Source organism: Pantherophis guttatus, chromosome 1 (assembly GCF_059756535.1).
Source record: "Pantherophis guttatus breed Tessera chromosome 1, ASM5975653v1, whole genome shotgun sequence".
NCBI lineage: Eukaryota > Metazoa > Chordata > Lepidosauria > Squamata > Colubridae > Pantherophis > Pantherophis guttatus.
The window spans coordinates 115,995,076-116,011,131 of record NC_142063.1 but is presented as its reverse complement, the minus strand read 5'-3'; the positions used below and the strand labels follow the sequence as shown (position 1 = coordinate 116,011,131).

The window sequence follows — 16,056 nt, the reverse complement described above, 5'->3', positions numbered from 1 at the left end:
TAGGGACCCTGATGGTCTAATTCAGAGGTCCCCAACCTTTCTGGCACCAGGGTCTGGTTTCATGGAAGACAGTTTTACCATGGACCTGTGTATGTGTGTGTGTGTGTGTGAGTGAGTGAGAGAGAGAGAGAGAGAGAGAGAGAGAGAGAGAGAGAGAGAGAGAGAGAGAGAGAGAGGGTGGGAGACAAGTATACAGTTTGGGAAAGAGGCACAGACAGAAGTGGTAAATTACATAATGGGTGGGCTACGCATGGAGTAAAATAAGTGTGGGATTGTTACTTAAGGCCTGCCACCAGATGATTTTGCTCCAGTCCAGATGAAAATCAGAATAAACACACAGGGAAGACTTCACTAGAAAGGGCTTTCTTTTGCTCTAGGAAAAAATCAGAATAAAGAACTGGAAAAGCCTTCACAGGAAGATGCTTTTTTGTTCTGCTCTGGAAGAAAATTAGAAAACACAGAGAAATCTTCACTGGAATTTCTGCTTTTGCTCCAGAGGAAACCCCCAATCAAAGACCCGGAGAAACAGAAAGAGGTTGAATGACCACCACCTGCACTTTTCAATGGTTCAGCATAGTGATTCCCTTCCAGATTAGCCCTGTGACTTTCTGCAACATTTTAACAAGGTGATAATTGCTCTGGGCCGAACACCCAGATATCTCATTTAAGCTACTTAAAGCTAGTATTCCTTTCCCTGCTGGGGAGGGGGGGGGAGAAGGGGGGAAAAGGAAAAAAGCGGCAAAAATTGACAGTTTATTATTCACTCTGAGGGCAAATGAAATTAAGACTCATTTGCTGTTTCTTAGCTCAGCTGAGGCGGCAATCCGTTCTACCGCACGAGTCAGCTGACCTAATAAACAACAGAATATAGGAGAGGTGAGAGGAAGGGGAGGGCAAGTGGGAAGGGCCAATCAAAATTTTCCCTACCGGTTCTCTGAACCAGTCAAAATTTTCCCTACCCAGACACCAGAACCAGTGTCAACTGGCTGCATTTCACCCGTACCCCAAGCCATCTCTTCAGCCTCCTGTGGAAGGACAGAAGGGCGGGAGCCAACCTCACCTCTGGGGTAAGATGTTCCAAAGGGCCTATGATGTATCAATAAATAAACCTAAAAACATTTCTACATAGTAGTACGAATCTCCATGTCTCCTGTACTGAACCTGAAGCTGGCTTGAGAAATTGCTGTATTAATTCCAATTTTTTTGGCAGTGGTGCCAATCAGGATTTAGTCTGGACTATGGCTTCTATAAGACTCAGCTGATTGATTCCCTTCATATGTGCTCTATCCATCTTGTACAGAAGATATGGAGGCCTTCTGGAGGCTGGAAACAGCCCGTTTGCCGACTTCCAGTGGGACCAGAAGGCCTGTTTTTCACTGTCCCCAGGCTCCAGAACCTTTCTAGGAGCCTGGGGAGGGCAAAAATGGCCTTCCCCACTCCCCCGGAGGCTGGAAATGGCCCGTTTGCCAACTTCTGGTAGCCCAGAAGGCCTGAAAATCAGCTGGTCGGCAAGAGCATGCACGCTGGAGCTGAGCTCACATGCCCATTGATATGGCTCCGTGTGCCACCTGTGGCACGCGTGACATAGGTTCGCCATCATGGCTCTATCATGCCACATAATATTATTGAGTGGCAATAATATACTGTAGAATCAATGACAATGTGCTTTTCAAATTTCACCATGGAAACATATGACAAGTCATGTGATCTACAGACTACAGCAATTATAGATTTGAAGGATCTGGATTCAAGGCGACTGCTGGTATAAGGAAACATATAACATAAATCTAGGCTATTGAGTTTGTCAATGGACGAAGTAAACAAAAAAGCAAACAATCCACAAGATCACAATACATGAAAGTTGCAATGACTACTCTTGTGAAAGCAGCCCACTAAAAAAAAATACACTCTAAAAGCTTGGCAATATTTGATTTTAAGGCTATGCCTGTCAGATAGAGGAATAAAGAGGACTAGATGTCTGATAATCCTACTAAAAGTGAAGGCAGCCAGGGACAGAGGGAGATGCATCACCACATATAATTTATACATAGAGGAAAGGCTGTTGAGATCTGAAATAACCTAACAACAGTAAACCAACCATTTCCCACCTGTCTATCTGTCTGTCTGGGTCTCTGGAAAATGCTATGTGGAAGGGCGGAGAAGAAAGAGGGAAGTTGGTAGTTAAGCAACTAAGTGGGTGTTTGCTAATACTGTACATAGCTCTGGGAGAGAGGCAGAGAAAATGAGGAACCGGAAAGTTTGGCCCCGTGATGTAAATAGTTCTGTTATTCCTTAGTTTATGTAAATATACCTGTACACAGTATCTATTATAAACATCTCCACTGTCTCTGTCTCTATGAAGCAATTGTTTGCTTTAAAGACACACACACACACACACAGAAATCTGAAATAACTGCCAGCCATGCAATGACATATCCCCAAGAGAAAAATAAAAGACAATAGCAGTTGATAATAAATGCATTTGAATAGATCTACAATATAAAAAAAAGGCAGCAGTAATATTTATAGATATAGAAAAGATTTTTGATGATTTGGAATGACCTATTTTATCAGCAGTTTTAAGCAACATCAATCTAGAATTTAGAAGTTGAGTGGGGAGCACATATCAATGGCAAACAACAAGTGGACACTCTCCACAGGTTTTTCAATAAGCAAAGTATAATGGTCTGTGAGGAATGCTGTTGAGAGACAGGAGGAAGAGGAGCTGCAAACTAGGCAACAGCCAGATAAGAGGCAGCTTAACCCAGAGGAGCAATTGGGAGCAGGGCAAACATGTTTCTTGGACTGTAAAGGCAGAGGGGAAGACATGTATTTTCAGATATGTAAAATTTTGTTACATGTAGCTCTCAATTTACGACCAGTTGCATAGTAACAGACCTTCATTACGATGGACCAACCTAGGGAATACATATGACCCAGTGGTGGGTTCCTCCCGGTTCTGCCAAGATGGTAGCAATGACAATATGACGTCACCGAACCGGTTCTGCCCCCCTGCCCCCTGGTGTTATTCTTACCTTTTATTTGGCCCCACCCCCAATCTATTGCTGCCTCCTGAGTCCCAGCTGATTGGCTAGAAGGAAAAAACTGTTTAAACTCTTGCTGCGGGGTTTCAAAGGGTCGCCCTACAGCTGATCAGTGTTAAAAGGCAGTGTGCTGGTAGACCGGTGCCTCCAAAAACAAATGAGTAGACCGGTGCCTGCAAAAATAAATGGGTAGACCAGTGCCTGCAAAAACAAATGGGTAGACCAGTACAGCTCTGCAAGCAGTTAAAAGCCTGGTAGACCAGTACCTCTGCTAAATCCTAAAGAATTGTCACATGACCATCAAGCCACGCCCACAAAATAAGCTATGCCCACAGAACCGGTAGTAAAAATTTTTAGAACCCACCCCTGTTATGACCCAGATACAAAGTTCCAACGGTCAGGTCATGTGACTGAACTTCAGGCGGTCAGCAACCAGGCCACATTTACATTTGTTTGCAGCATCCTGTTGTCATATGATCATGTTCATGATTGCTTTGGCAAAAACCAACATTTACTTCTGGTTTTCAGTAAAACTGTGCCCATATTGAACCTTTGCCACAAAAAGGTTGGGTTGGCTCACCTGACTGATATGTTTTATAACTGTCATGACTTATGACTGTGAAGGGCAAGCTCCACTATAGTTGTAAGTTGAGGACCACCTGTACTTCAACTTTAGAATAAAGTTAGTGTTAGTAGGCATGGTTGGTGCTTCTTGCCTGGAGTACCTGAAAGGACTGACACAAAGGTGCTAAGGAGGTGCTGCCCACGTTCTTCCTTATTATTTGCAATAGCTTTAGAAGTTTTGGTAGACAAGGTGCAGATAGACAAATTGGCAGGAGTGCTATTCAGCAGGTTCTGACAGATTCTGGAGAACCGGTAGTGGAAATTTTGAGTAGTTCAGAGAAACAGCAAATACCACCTCTGGCTGGCCCCAGAGTGGGGTGGGAATGGAAATTTTGCAATGTCCTTCCACCAGGAGTGGGGAGGGAATGGGGATTTTGCAGCATCCTTCCTCTGGAGTGGTGTGGGAATGGAGATTTTGCAATATCCTTCCCCTGCCATGCCCACCAAGCCACACCCACCCACAGAACTGGTAGTAAAAAAATTTGAATTCCACCACTGCAAACTGGTATCTGTTGTGGTCCACCAGCAGCCTGCAGAGCTGGCAACAGAGTCGGACAGTGAGGAGGCTGGGGAGGACAATGGGCCAGTCCTGGAGTCAGGGGAAGGCCTGGACAAGGGCTCTGCGTCGGAGACAGAGTTGGGGCCAGGGCCATCTGGAGTGATGCGTGGACTCCGAAGCCTCCAGAGGCAGATAGCAGAGAGGCAGAGGAACAGGAGAAGCCTGTTCCTAGTGCACACATGTGAAGAGCTGCCAGAAGGCAAGAGCAGCTAAAGCAAAAAGGACGACTCAGGAGTAAGGCTAGGAGATGATTGGCCCCTCCCAGAAGGCTTAAAAGAGCAGCAACGACTCTTGGGATCTTTGTAGGAAAACAACATTGCTACATTTTGTTTCTTGTCAGCGTCTCTTGCTTCTGAACTTCATGGGGTTTTGCCAAGAAAAGCCTTTTGCAGGATGCCAAAGAAGACAAAGGTTGGTGATAAGGCTGAAGGACTGTTTATGAAGAATTTGTTTTGGAATTAATTTGGACTAAGCTGAGAATGAAGTAATTCTCAGCTGTTCTAATAAAATATGTTTGTTTAAGACTGATTGTGTCTGGTAATAACTATTTGGGCCTAGGTCACAACAATATCTGTGATTAAAATTCAGAGAAAGAAATACAAGTTGAAATGCTATGCTGAGGATATAGCACTACTTGTTATGCAACCACAAAATGCTATAAGATAAGATAAGATAAGATAAGATAAGATAAGATAAGATAAGATAAGATAAGATGATGAAAATGAAGACAAGCAGGCAAGTGGGTGACCGGGTGATTGGGTGGGCATGGGGGGGGGGGGAAAGGGATTTTTGCTACTGGTTCTCCGAACTACCTGCCTCCATCGTTAATGGATCAGCCGGTCCGGTCTGAACCAGGAGCATTTCACCCCTGCGCACACCCCTCAAACGATCAAAACAATTAAACACAAAACCCTTAAAATCAGTGGTGGGATTCAAATAATTTAACAACCGGTTCTCTGCCCTAATGATTTCTTCCAACAACCAGTTCACCAAACTGCTCAGAAAGTTAACAACCGGTTCTCCCAAAGTGGTGCGAACTGGCTGAATCCCACCACTGCTTAAAATGCACTAACAAATATTAAAAACTATAATAACAAAACCAGAGGAGAATGCATTCCAGTTTATACATAGTATAACCATTTCACGGGTGCCACACTTACATGGGGTTCCTGGGCCCAATGACAAGACAAGTTCACAGGGCCTTCTGGAGGGCCAATATGGTTGGGTTCAATCTCACTTTGGGGGGTGGGGTGGGGAGGACATTCTAAAGCAGGGCTGTCAAACTCCCAGCCCGTGGCTGGATGCATCACATGCTGGCCATGCCCATGCCCAATTTAGTGAAGGGGAAAGTCCCGATACGTCCCATGACGCTGCCGTGATGATGTGAGTTTGACACCCCTGTTCTAAAAGGCTTGTCATGCCTGTGAAGCTCCCTGGCTGATGGGACCCCCTCCTGCCGGGCCTGATGGGTAAATGTAAATGGGAAGAGGCAATCCCTCAAATCACTTGTTCCCATGCTATGCAGGACTTTAAAGGTTATGATCAGCTGGAACTGGATTCAGAAGCAAACTGGCAATCAGTTCATATTGTGGAGCCATGATATAACACGTGCAATTCTAGAAACAAGTCTAACTACCCTCACCAATGCATTTTGCTTCAGTTGAAGCTTCTGGATACGCTCCAAGAGCAGCCACATATAGAGCACATTACAGAATCCATTGGGGCAGTGAGCAGGACATGAGTGACTGAGAGTATGCCCATATAGTTCATCCCATCTCAGAAAAAGACAACAGACACAGCAAGAACTGCTTAATGAAGGTAGAAATTTTTCCAGTGCCTTGGGAAAGCCAACTTTTGAAGAGCGACATAACATTTAAAAAATAAATTAGTACAATTGATGACCCAGGTTAATTCTCTATTGGTATTTAGGGAAAATGCTGAATCTGCAGCTACCGCTTGTTATAATGTTATAGCATCTCTGAATTAAATGAAACCCCTTCTGGGGTTTCAGTGAGCTGCAGGTTTTTAAAAAGAACATATAAACCTCGAAAATGGCTGTAGGTTAGAATTGGGCAGAGAAGCAGATCGACAATGTGGCATCTTATGGTTTTAGCTATAAAGAAAACAAAATCAACTTCTTTTATTATAGTTTGATGGCAATGTATAAGTTTTGCTATTATTATTATCATTTAATAATGAAGAATACTTGCTCTTTTGGAGGATTTGGGAAGGAGCAAATCATTTTCCTTTATCAGAAATGACTCCCAGCATTGTGTAATGATATGCTTTATTGATGTGATTTTTCAATTCGTGGAAAACTGAATTGCAATTCAGCATCCCGATCATCCTCAAATCAAATTCTTTTGGTATGTTCTATTGCTTTCTTCATGGAAATCAATGGCAGATACTTATACTGATATAGGTATCTTATATTAGCTCCTTACTGTCAGGTAAAGTTTTAAGATGTTTTTCCTCTCTAATGAGCTTATGCCTCGTACTGTGTACTTTTAGCAACAAAACTGAAAAACTGAGCTTCCATATTTCTTGAAAAATCCCATTTTTAGATCCCAATCGATCTTTGAATATATATATTTGGTAACATATGGTAATGTATTTGGTAACATATATCAAAACCTTTTATTTTTCTGCAGAAAAATATATGAATTTATGAAATATATGAATATATGAAAAGCAGAAAAATTACACATTTGCACAAAGCTGTTTCTCTCCCTCAGACATAATTGGGTTTCCGAGATTCTAATAAGTCCTGCTTCTTTTCAAGGAAAATGGATGATATTTCAGTTATTGAAACTTTATTTAGAATGTATGCAGAAACTGAGTAGAAAATGTGCATCCAGTCTCTGGTCCTCAGTTCATTATTTATGCCTTTTTGAATTACTGAAACACCACAATGAATATTTCCTACCTTCTGGTAAGTTTTAAAAGAAGAACTGTTTAAGGGTTTGGTCAGGGAAGTTAAAGGATTTGAATACAGGATTAAAAAAGAGTTAGCATTCCTAATGTTCAATGAAGCCTGTGTGTGTGTGTGTGTGAAAGAGAGAGATTTACTTTTTACAATTTTAAAACTCTTAGTATACTTCTACTAGTTCAAAAATCTAGCAGAAGAAAATAGACTTGATACATTCAAGATATAGTTAGGTTAAATTACATACAAGTATGTATATATATTTAGAAAACCACTGAAACTTAATAATGCTTGGAGATTCAATTAAGTTTAAATAGGAAGCAGATTCAAGCAATAATTTTTAAAGACTGGGATTCACACAACCCTGAGGAAGTTATTTTGTTGGTTTTTGGTGTCACTACCTTGTAATGTTAAGCTTGGCCTCACTAAAAAATGGATTGTGCAGTTAATTAGTGCAGGCTCCAATTTTCTTGTGGTTGTATTTAAACATTCATATTTAACTATGTATAATGAGGATTTTTTTGAATAGGCACTACAGTGGTGTGTCACTCAAATGGAAATTCATTTTTTCTTAGTATTTTCAATGCAAATTTCCTTGGAATGTTTTCATTCACTGTTCTGCTGGTTCAGCTGATTCCAGATGAATCACATGGTTCCTTTACATAATAGCATAATACACTATAACAATCTTGAGTGTTAAGCAGAATGAGAAATAAATATTGTCATTCACTTCTGAGGATTTGATCCAATATCTTCCCAATTTTAATTCAGAATATTGATCTACTATATTATATGAAATTTGCTCCCTCCCTCCCTCCCTCCCACCCTTCCCACTCACTAAATCAATATTATATTTTGTCACAGTATACATTCTGTTTGTTATGTTGTCTTTTGTTTAATTTTGTGATATTTCATTTCAGAAATAAATTAACATTTTATAGTTTATGAACTTAGATGTCTGTCTGTCTGTCCATATCTACAGATATACAAAGACACACAAATCCCTAGGTATGTTGGTCAGGAGCAGCAAAGGACACAGTGGGGATTACCATATCAATTTTATAATATCTATCATTTCTTTTCAGATTTGCTAAAGAGGGTAGACCACACACTATCAAGCAACACAATGGTAGGAGAAAATAATAGTATAGTAACAGAATTCATTCTGGTAGGACTCACAGACAATCCTAACTTGGCCCCCATTTGTTTTGTCATTTTTCTTCTGATGTATCTTATCACCTGTGTGGGAAATCTTGGGATGATTACCTTGATCCAGATTGATTCTCGACTCCATACTCCCATGTATTATTTCCTCAAAAATTTGGCTTTTATAGATTTCTGCTATTCCTCCACAATAACTCCTAAAACACTATCAAACTTCTTAAGTTATGATAAATCAATTTCTTTTGTTGGTTGCATAGCACAATTGTTCAGCTTTGTCCTTACAGCCAGTGTTGAATGCCTTCTGCTAGCTGTTATGGCCTATGACCGTTATGTGGCAATTTGTAACCCACTGCTCTATACAATCATTATGACTGAGAACGTTTGCATCCAACTAGTAGGAGTGACTTACATAATGGCCTTCATTCATGCTTTTGCACAAACGATCTCAACTTTTAGACTCTCTTTCTGTCACTCCAATGTTATAAATCATTATTTCTGTGATATTCCTCCACTGTTAAAACTCTCTTGCAGTAGAACATTCAGCAATGAGATAGTGCTTTATACGTTTGGTACATTTCAGGGTATTTTCACCACAGTGCAGATCTTCATCTCATATATATACATCGTAGCCTCCATTCTGAGGATCCGCTCTTCTGAAGGCAGGCATAAGGCCTTCTCCACATGTGCCTCCCATTTGACCGCTGTCTTGCTCTTCTATGGCACCACTGTTTTCATCTATGTCCGACCCATTTCCAGCTACTCACTTGGTCGAGATAAAGTTATTTCTGTCTTCTACACTATGGTGATTCCCATGCTGAATCCTCTGATCTATAGTCTGAGGAATCGGGAGGTGAAGGACGCATTGAAGCGAGTATTAAACCGAATAAGGTTACCTTGAGAAACACCTGTAATCCATGTTTGTGCAAATTGGAATTGTAATTTTGTGCATGATATTCCCAATTGTTCAGGAATTCTAATTAAAAAGAAATACTAATTAAAACTTTCAAAATATTTGTCATTTTTGTTATGTAGAGGTTTACAGGCTTCAGTGAACTAAAAACTGTCCACTTATTCTTGCTCCTCCTATGAGCAAAGTGATTACTCCTAGCCTAGCCTGAGGAAGATTACTGTCATTCCTTGTACCCAGAGAAATTTTCCTTAAGATATCCATATGCTAAAGAAAAAAAAGAGGAAGGGAGGATCGCTTCCCTTCCTTCGTTCCTTGAGTTCCTTGGCAAAAAAAAAAAGATTGCTATGAAAATCAGAAGACAGATAATATATTTACCCACATAAACAGCTTTAATTAATCTCTCCTAGATTGTCCTAATACAAAGGAATCCTCTCAATTCAAAGATATAATTCTTCAAATTATATTAAATGTGAAAAAAAATAAACTGCTATACCTCAATTTTAAAGAGGTACTGGTATTCACAGATGAAACACAATGTGATTGAGCTGGGCACGTCAGAGACACTATTATTGATTAACTCTAAACTAGAATAGATGAAAAATGAAAAAGGGATGCAGTGGCTCAGTGGCTAAGATGCTGAGCTTGTCGATCGAAAGGTTGGCAGTTCAGTGGTTCAAATCTCTAGTGCCGTGTAATGGGGTGAGCTACTTGTCTCAGCTTCTGCCAACCTAGCAGTTCGAAAGCACGTAAAAAATGCAAGTAAAAAAATAGGGACCACCTTTGGTGGGAAGGTAACAGTGTTCCGTGGGCCTTTGGTGTTGAATCATGCTGGTCACCTGACCACGGAGACGTCTTTGGACAGCGCTGGCTCTTCGGTTTTGAAACAGAGATGAACACTGCCCCCTAGAGTCGAGAACAACCAGCACATATGTGCAAGGGGAACCTTTACCTTTTAGAATAGATGAGGATGACAATAAAGATCATTACAACAATTATAGTAATAATAATTATTAATGCAACACCAGTATATCTCAGAATAAAGAGTTTTACAATCTCTTCATAATTATTACGTTAACAGAAAGATAAAATCAAAGTATCATGAAAGCAGAAATTATAGGCATCAGAACTCCACTTCAGGAAGGAACAGCAAGCAGCATTCCATCAAAAGGACCTAATTTATTTTGGAAAATTTTAAATAGAAGTGATCACTGGGATGAAGCTCATTTATTTACCTAGAGGGGAAAAAAAGCCTCTAAAATGAGTTGTAAAACAGGATATTTTTTATTCTGGGAACATTTTTAAGAATTGAAGTGGACAATAATTTATTCTTTCAGTATACTTGCTAGCCAAGTAAGAAATATGATTTATGGCAGCATGTAAGCAGTGGTGATTTTTTAAAAAAAGTATTAAGTATATTTTGATGTTTGAAATCTAATCCCTAGAGAATCCATTCTGTTCCTTATTTTCTTTCTTAGAAGGGTAAGATAATCTTTGAATTAGTACTGTCTGCTTCCAGTCTTGGTTTATCATGTCATTAATGATATATGTATATTATACTATGGTAATTTGTTTAGATCAGTGGTCACCAACTAGTGGTCTGTGGACCACTGGTGGTCCGTGAGAAAATTTTGGTGATCCGCAGCGCACCCAGGTGGAGGACCTGCTCCGGGATGAGCAATGACCAGTCCTGTGAAATATGGGACTGGCCAGGCAGCTCATGGTGGGGCTGTAAATCTCCACTGTAGAGGGAGGTTCGTGGAACTTGCAATTTTGCAGTGCAGCCCTCGCTGGCCAGAATGAGGTAATGGTGCAAGGGGGGTGGGGTGGGGTGGCGGTGCAGGCGGGCCAAAGCAATGGGTGGTGGAAACCCCGGGCTGTTTCTTCCCCCTGCTGTAGCTTCCTGTCAGCTGAACCCACCAGTGGCTGTCCCCGCCCCTCGCCCTCCCTTCCCAGTGACTCCTCACCTGGCCTGTGAAGGGAAGGGTGGGGGATGGAGATTCGCTCCATATTCCAGAGCAGGAGAGAATCTTCATCTCTTGCTGGATCTCCTGGGCGTTTCTTCTGGCCCTTGTTGGTGCTCCGCGCACCTCGGTCTCTCGGGGAGATGCTTGACTTTGGCTGGCCCATGATATGAGAGAGAGAAAGAGAATGAGAGAGAGAATGAAAGAGAGAGAGAGAATGAGAGTGGGAGAGAGAGAGAAAGAAAGAGGGGGAGAGAGATGAGAGAGAGAAAGAGAGGGGGGAGAGAAAGAGAATGAGACAGAGAATGAAAGAGAGAGAGAGAGAATGAGAGAAAGTGGGAGAGAGAGAATGAGAGAGAGAATGAGAGAGAGAATGAATGAGGGAGTATCAGAATGAGACACACAGAGAGAAAGAGACAGAGAATGAAAGAGAGAGAAAGAGACCGAGAAAGAGACAGAATGAAAAAGAGAGAGAGAATGAGAGAAAGAGAGAGAAAGAAAGACACAGAGAGAATCAGAGAGAATGAGAGAGTGAAAGAGAATTAGAATGAGAGAGAATGAGAGAGAGAAAGAGACAGAATGAAAGAGAGAGAATCAGAGAGAGAATGAGTGGGAGAGAGAGAGAAAGAGAGAGAGAGAAAGAGATGAGAGAGAGACGGGGAGAGAGATGAGAAAGAGAGCGAATGAAAGAGAAAATCAGAGAATCAGCGAGAATGAGAGAGAGAGAGAGAGAAAGAGACAGAGAATGAAAGAGAGAAAGAAAGAGACAATGAAAGAGAGAGAGAATGAGAGAGAGAGAAAGAAAGAAACAGAATGAGAGAGAAAGAGACAGAGAATGAAAGAGAGAATCACAGAGAGAGAATCAGAATGAGAGAGAGAGAGAGAGTGGGGGGGGGGAGAGAGAAAGAGAGATATGAGAGAGAATGATAGAGAATGAGTGGGAGAGAGAGAGAAAGAGAGAGGGGAGAGAGAGAGAGAGAAAGAGAGGCGGGTGAGTGCCTGAAGTACCCCATCCCGTCACTGAGAGTCCAGGCGCTTCAGCAAGCGGCGTGTTGGATTCATATTAGTGGTCCGTGGGATTTAAAATTATGAACTTGGTGGTCCCTGAGGTCTAAAATGTTGGGGACCCCTGGTTTAGATGATAGTTTGATATACATCAACAAGACTATGCGGACAGGTCCAGAGTTCTATAGTCATACTTGCCCTATTTCTGTGTTGGGATTGTCATTGATGGTGATGTGTTGGAAAGGGAGTATAGTGAAGCTGGAAAGCTCAGCCAAACACTTTGTTTCTCATACATTACACATGCATAATAAAGAATTTACCATCCAACAGTGGAGTTAGAACAGAGTCAATAGAAGGATGATAAGGATTGGCTGGGGTTGGGGTATCTAGCTTACTAGTTTTGGAACAGTTTTTGTTAGTAGATGATCTTCTCCAATTAACTTCTCCCAATGTTGCCAAATTTCTCTCTCTGAAATTATAAATGGAACTTATCTTATGAATGTATTTTATATTTATTGCAATAGCTGAGCTGCGGCCAAAAGGAATCTCCCAAAGGAATATTTATGCAACATTTAAAAACTGAATACAAGAAATGTATCTACAATCTAAAGATGAAGCAATAACATTAGTTGCTTAATAGTTTGTTAACCAGCTTAAAGTTCTGTGTTTTGACCTGGGCTCACTGGAAACACAGGTACCTCCCGTGAGAAGGCATTCTAAGGAAATCAGCACAAAAATGCTCTTTAGCAAATCTATCCATTTCTCTTACTGAGGAGGATAGACAGAGACTTCCTCTGGTGATATTCACATAAGGCTTTTTTGGATTGATAAAGTAGAGAAATTAGACCCATATAATTCTTCCGCTTTTCCTTTTTCTTCCAGGGACCTTCTCCAGGGCTCCTATTACCACTTTGTTCCTCAGGCTGTAGATCATGGGATTCAGCATTGGTGTGAAAACACAGTAGAACAATGAGATGGGTTTTCCCCTTTGCTTGGATGAATTAATTTTATTTATTTATTTATTTTATGCAATTTATATGCCACCCTATCTCCGAGGACTGAGGGCGGCTCACAACGGTAAAATGCATAATTCCTGCCAATATAAAATTAAAATCCCAATTTAAAACAATTTAAAAATTCATTAACCCCCCCCCCCCCATCAGTCCAGGCTGCGCAACAACCAGGTCTTCAAATCGTGGCGGAACGAGCGAAGGTCAGGGGCCATCCGGAGCTCCAAAGGAAGCTGGTTCCAGAGGGTGGGTGCACCCACAGAGAAAGCTCTCCCCCTAGGGGTGGTCAGCTGACACTGTCTGGCCGACGGCACCCTGAGGAGGCCCTGCACTGGGTGATTAGGGATTGTCGCTGGCTACAGGGGGTCCGACAAATATCCCGGGCCTAGGCCATGAAGGGCTTTGTAGGTAATAACCAGCACCTTGAACCTCACCCGAAGGGCAACCGGTAACCAATGCAAGTCGCGTAGGAGGGGTGTAACATGAGAGTGTCGGGACGCTCCCATCACAACCCGCGTGGCCGCATTCTGCACCAGCTGAAGCCTTAGAGTGGTTTTCAAGGGCAGCCCTAGGTAGAGAGCGTTGCAGTAGTCAAGACGGGAGGTGACCAGCGCATGAGTAACAGTAGGAGCTGGGATGCAAGTAGGCAAAGATGGTTGTTCCATAGCACAGGATCACCACAGCTAAGTGGGCCTGAGAGATATTGAATTACAACACCTATCCCATTGTAATTCTATGTCTCCATACATCTCTCCCATTGAAACCATATGGTTCCATATAATGATGATTTTGACCTCTGTAGATGCCATATCAGGGGTGGGTTCTACTTGCCTTTACTACCGTTTTGCAACAGGATCACTTCGCTCGCACGTGGGCCTTGCTTCTGTGCATGCGCAGATCGCTGATGATGACATCCAGGATGGTGGGCGGGGCCTCCCTCCAGTTTTACTACCAGTTCTTGCGGTAGTAAGATATGTGCCTTATGCTAAATAAATAAATAATGTGGGCTAAGCAGGTGGAGAAATCTTTGTGCCTTCCATCTGCCAAATGAATATGAAGAATGGTTGAAAAAAATGGACATGAAAGACACCAGCATCAGGAAAAAGGGGTGAGCAGAATGAGGATACCTGCTCCTAGCATCAAAGCATCCCTACTGAAGGTGTTTGAACAAGCCAACTGCTGAACAACTAACAATTCACAACCAAAAATGGTTCATTATCTCTGCCCCCCCTCCACAAAATGGCAATTGCAGAGTGAACGCTGACTGCACCAGGCCACAGAGCCAACATCCAAGTGCCATCTATACACAGAACTATTGTCTCATAACAACATTTAATCACAAGGGATAGCAAATGGTCATGTGCTGGTCGTATGCTATGAAAGCCAACAGGATGAATTTGGTACCTACAAGAGAAATGAACATCTGCACAACACAACTGCCAAGGAGATGGTTTTGTCATTTGTCAGTACAGCATTTGAGGGATGATTATGGGATATAACACATGTCCAGGAAACACAGGTGGCTCAGGAAATAATACATGAAATGTAGAGAAATGCAGTTTTGTGTTGATTTGCATTAGGAAGTATTAGCAAATGGAAAGACCGGTAATCTGGCAGAGTTCTGAATGCCACATGTTTTTGGAATGCTTCATTGTATCACATGTAATGAAAAGGATCTTAGCTGGGGAAGAGTGGGCAGAATCTAACTCAGTGATAGGCAATCTATGAACTATATAGAACAGGGGTGTCCAACTCAAGGCCCTCCCGAGCTCTGTTTTTGCTGGCAGAGGGTTGCAGGAAGCTGTCACAGCTGAAAACAGAGCTTGGGAGCCTGTTTTTGCTGGCAGAGTGCTCGGGGTCCCACAGGAGCCCCTGACATGAGTGATGTTGAGGTGTCCATGCCCACCATGGCCACACCCACCCCAGCCCTCCGAGGTCAAACACAACCCTGATGTAGCTCTCAATGAAATTGAGTTTGACACCCCTTGATATAGAATCTCTTTGATCAGTACACTTCATTCTTCCTTCTCTCTTTCTCCCACAGTACCTGTGTTTCCTAGCTAAAATTTAATCAAATCAAATTATAGATTGCAGGAACTATGAACCTTGCTTCTGCATTTATAAATTATGATTTATATCTTAGAGGATTGTGTAAAGTCATTCTCATTAATTAAATAAATCATAATTAAGGAAAGCCTGTGTCCCTGTGTTGTGTGAATCTAGACAAATTGAGAATTAAATTCTTATTTGGATAATATTTTAATAGGGATATTTCATGCAATGAATATATGATTACTTAAGGACCTTCAGATGGACCATTAATTATGACCACTTAGTTGTTCATATTACTTTTTATGGATCAGTTTGGCTATATTTTCTGATTTCACAGATAAATAAGGTGTTTTTGGAATCACATAAGATATATGTATAAAATTTTGGAGAGATTATAAAATCCCAATAATAAATGCATAGACATCGAAGCTTGCCAATTAGAAAAGAATTAAAGAAGTACACAAAAACAAGATCCATGTATACAGAGTTCTATTAATTTTGGCAAACTAAAGGACGCTCTTCAAAATAGATTACCAGATAATATAAAGGTAAATTAAATATTGTTTGTTTAATTGCTTGTTTAATTCTTTGAGAATTTAATTAAAATATTTGATATGTCTTTAGCTAGATTTAAAAAAAAATAATATATATATTAAAAACAAATGATGTACACATTTTGAGATGGACTCCCATTTCTTGGTCTCTTTAGTCACCTGCCACTAGTGGTGTATCATCTGTAACATACAGTGGGATATCTAGCTAAACCTTTTGTATATCATTTTCCTAAATGGACACACTTTC

The 16,056-nt window shown here is 41.3% G+C and overlaps 1 protein-coding gene across 1 annotated transcript; it reads left to right on the top strand.

The window, feature by feature from the left end:
• The first annotated feature begins 8,279 nt into the window (after positions 1-8,279).
• LOC117667170 (olfactory receptor 8U9-like) lies at positions 8,280-9,326 on the top strand. The gene has a single exon (XM_034420385.2). It carries the CDS (start codon positions 8,280-8,282, stop codon positions 9,213-9,215), a length of 936 nt encoding a protein of 311 aa, XP_034276276.1. The 3' UTR covers positions 9,216-9,326.
• Positions 9,327-16,056: the final 6,730 nt, after the last annotated feature.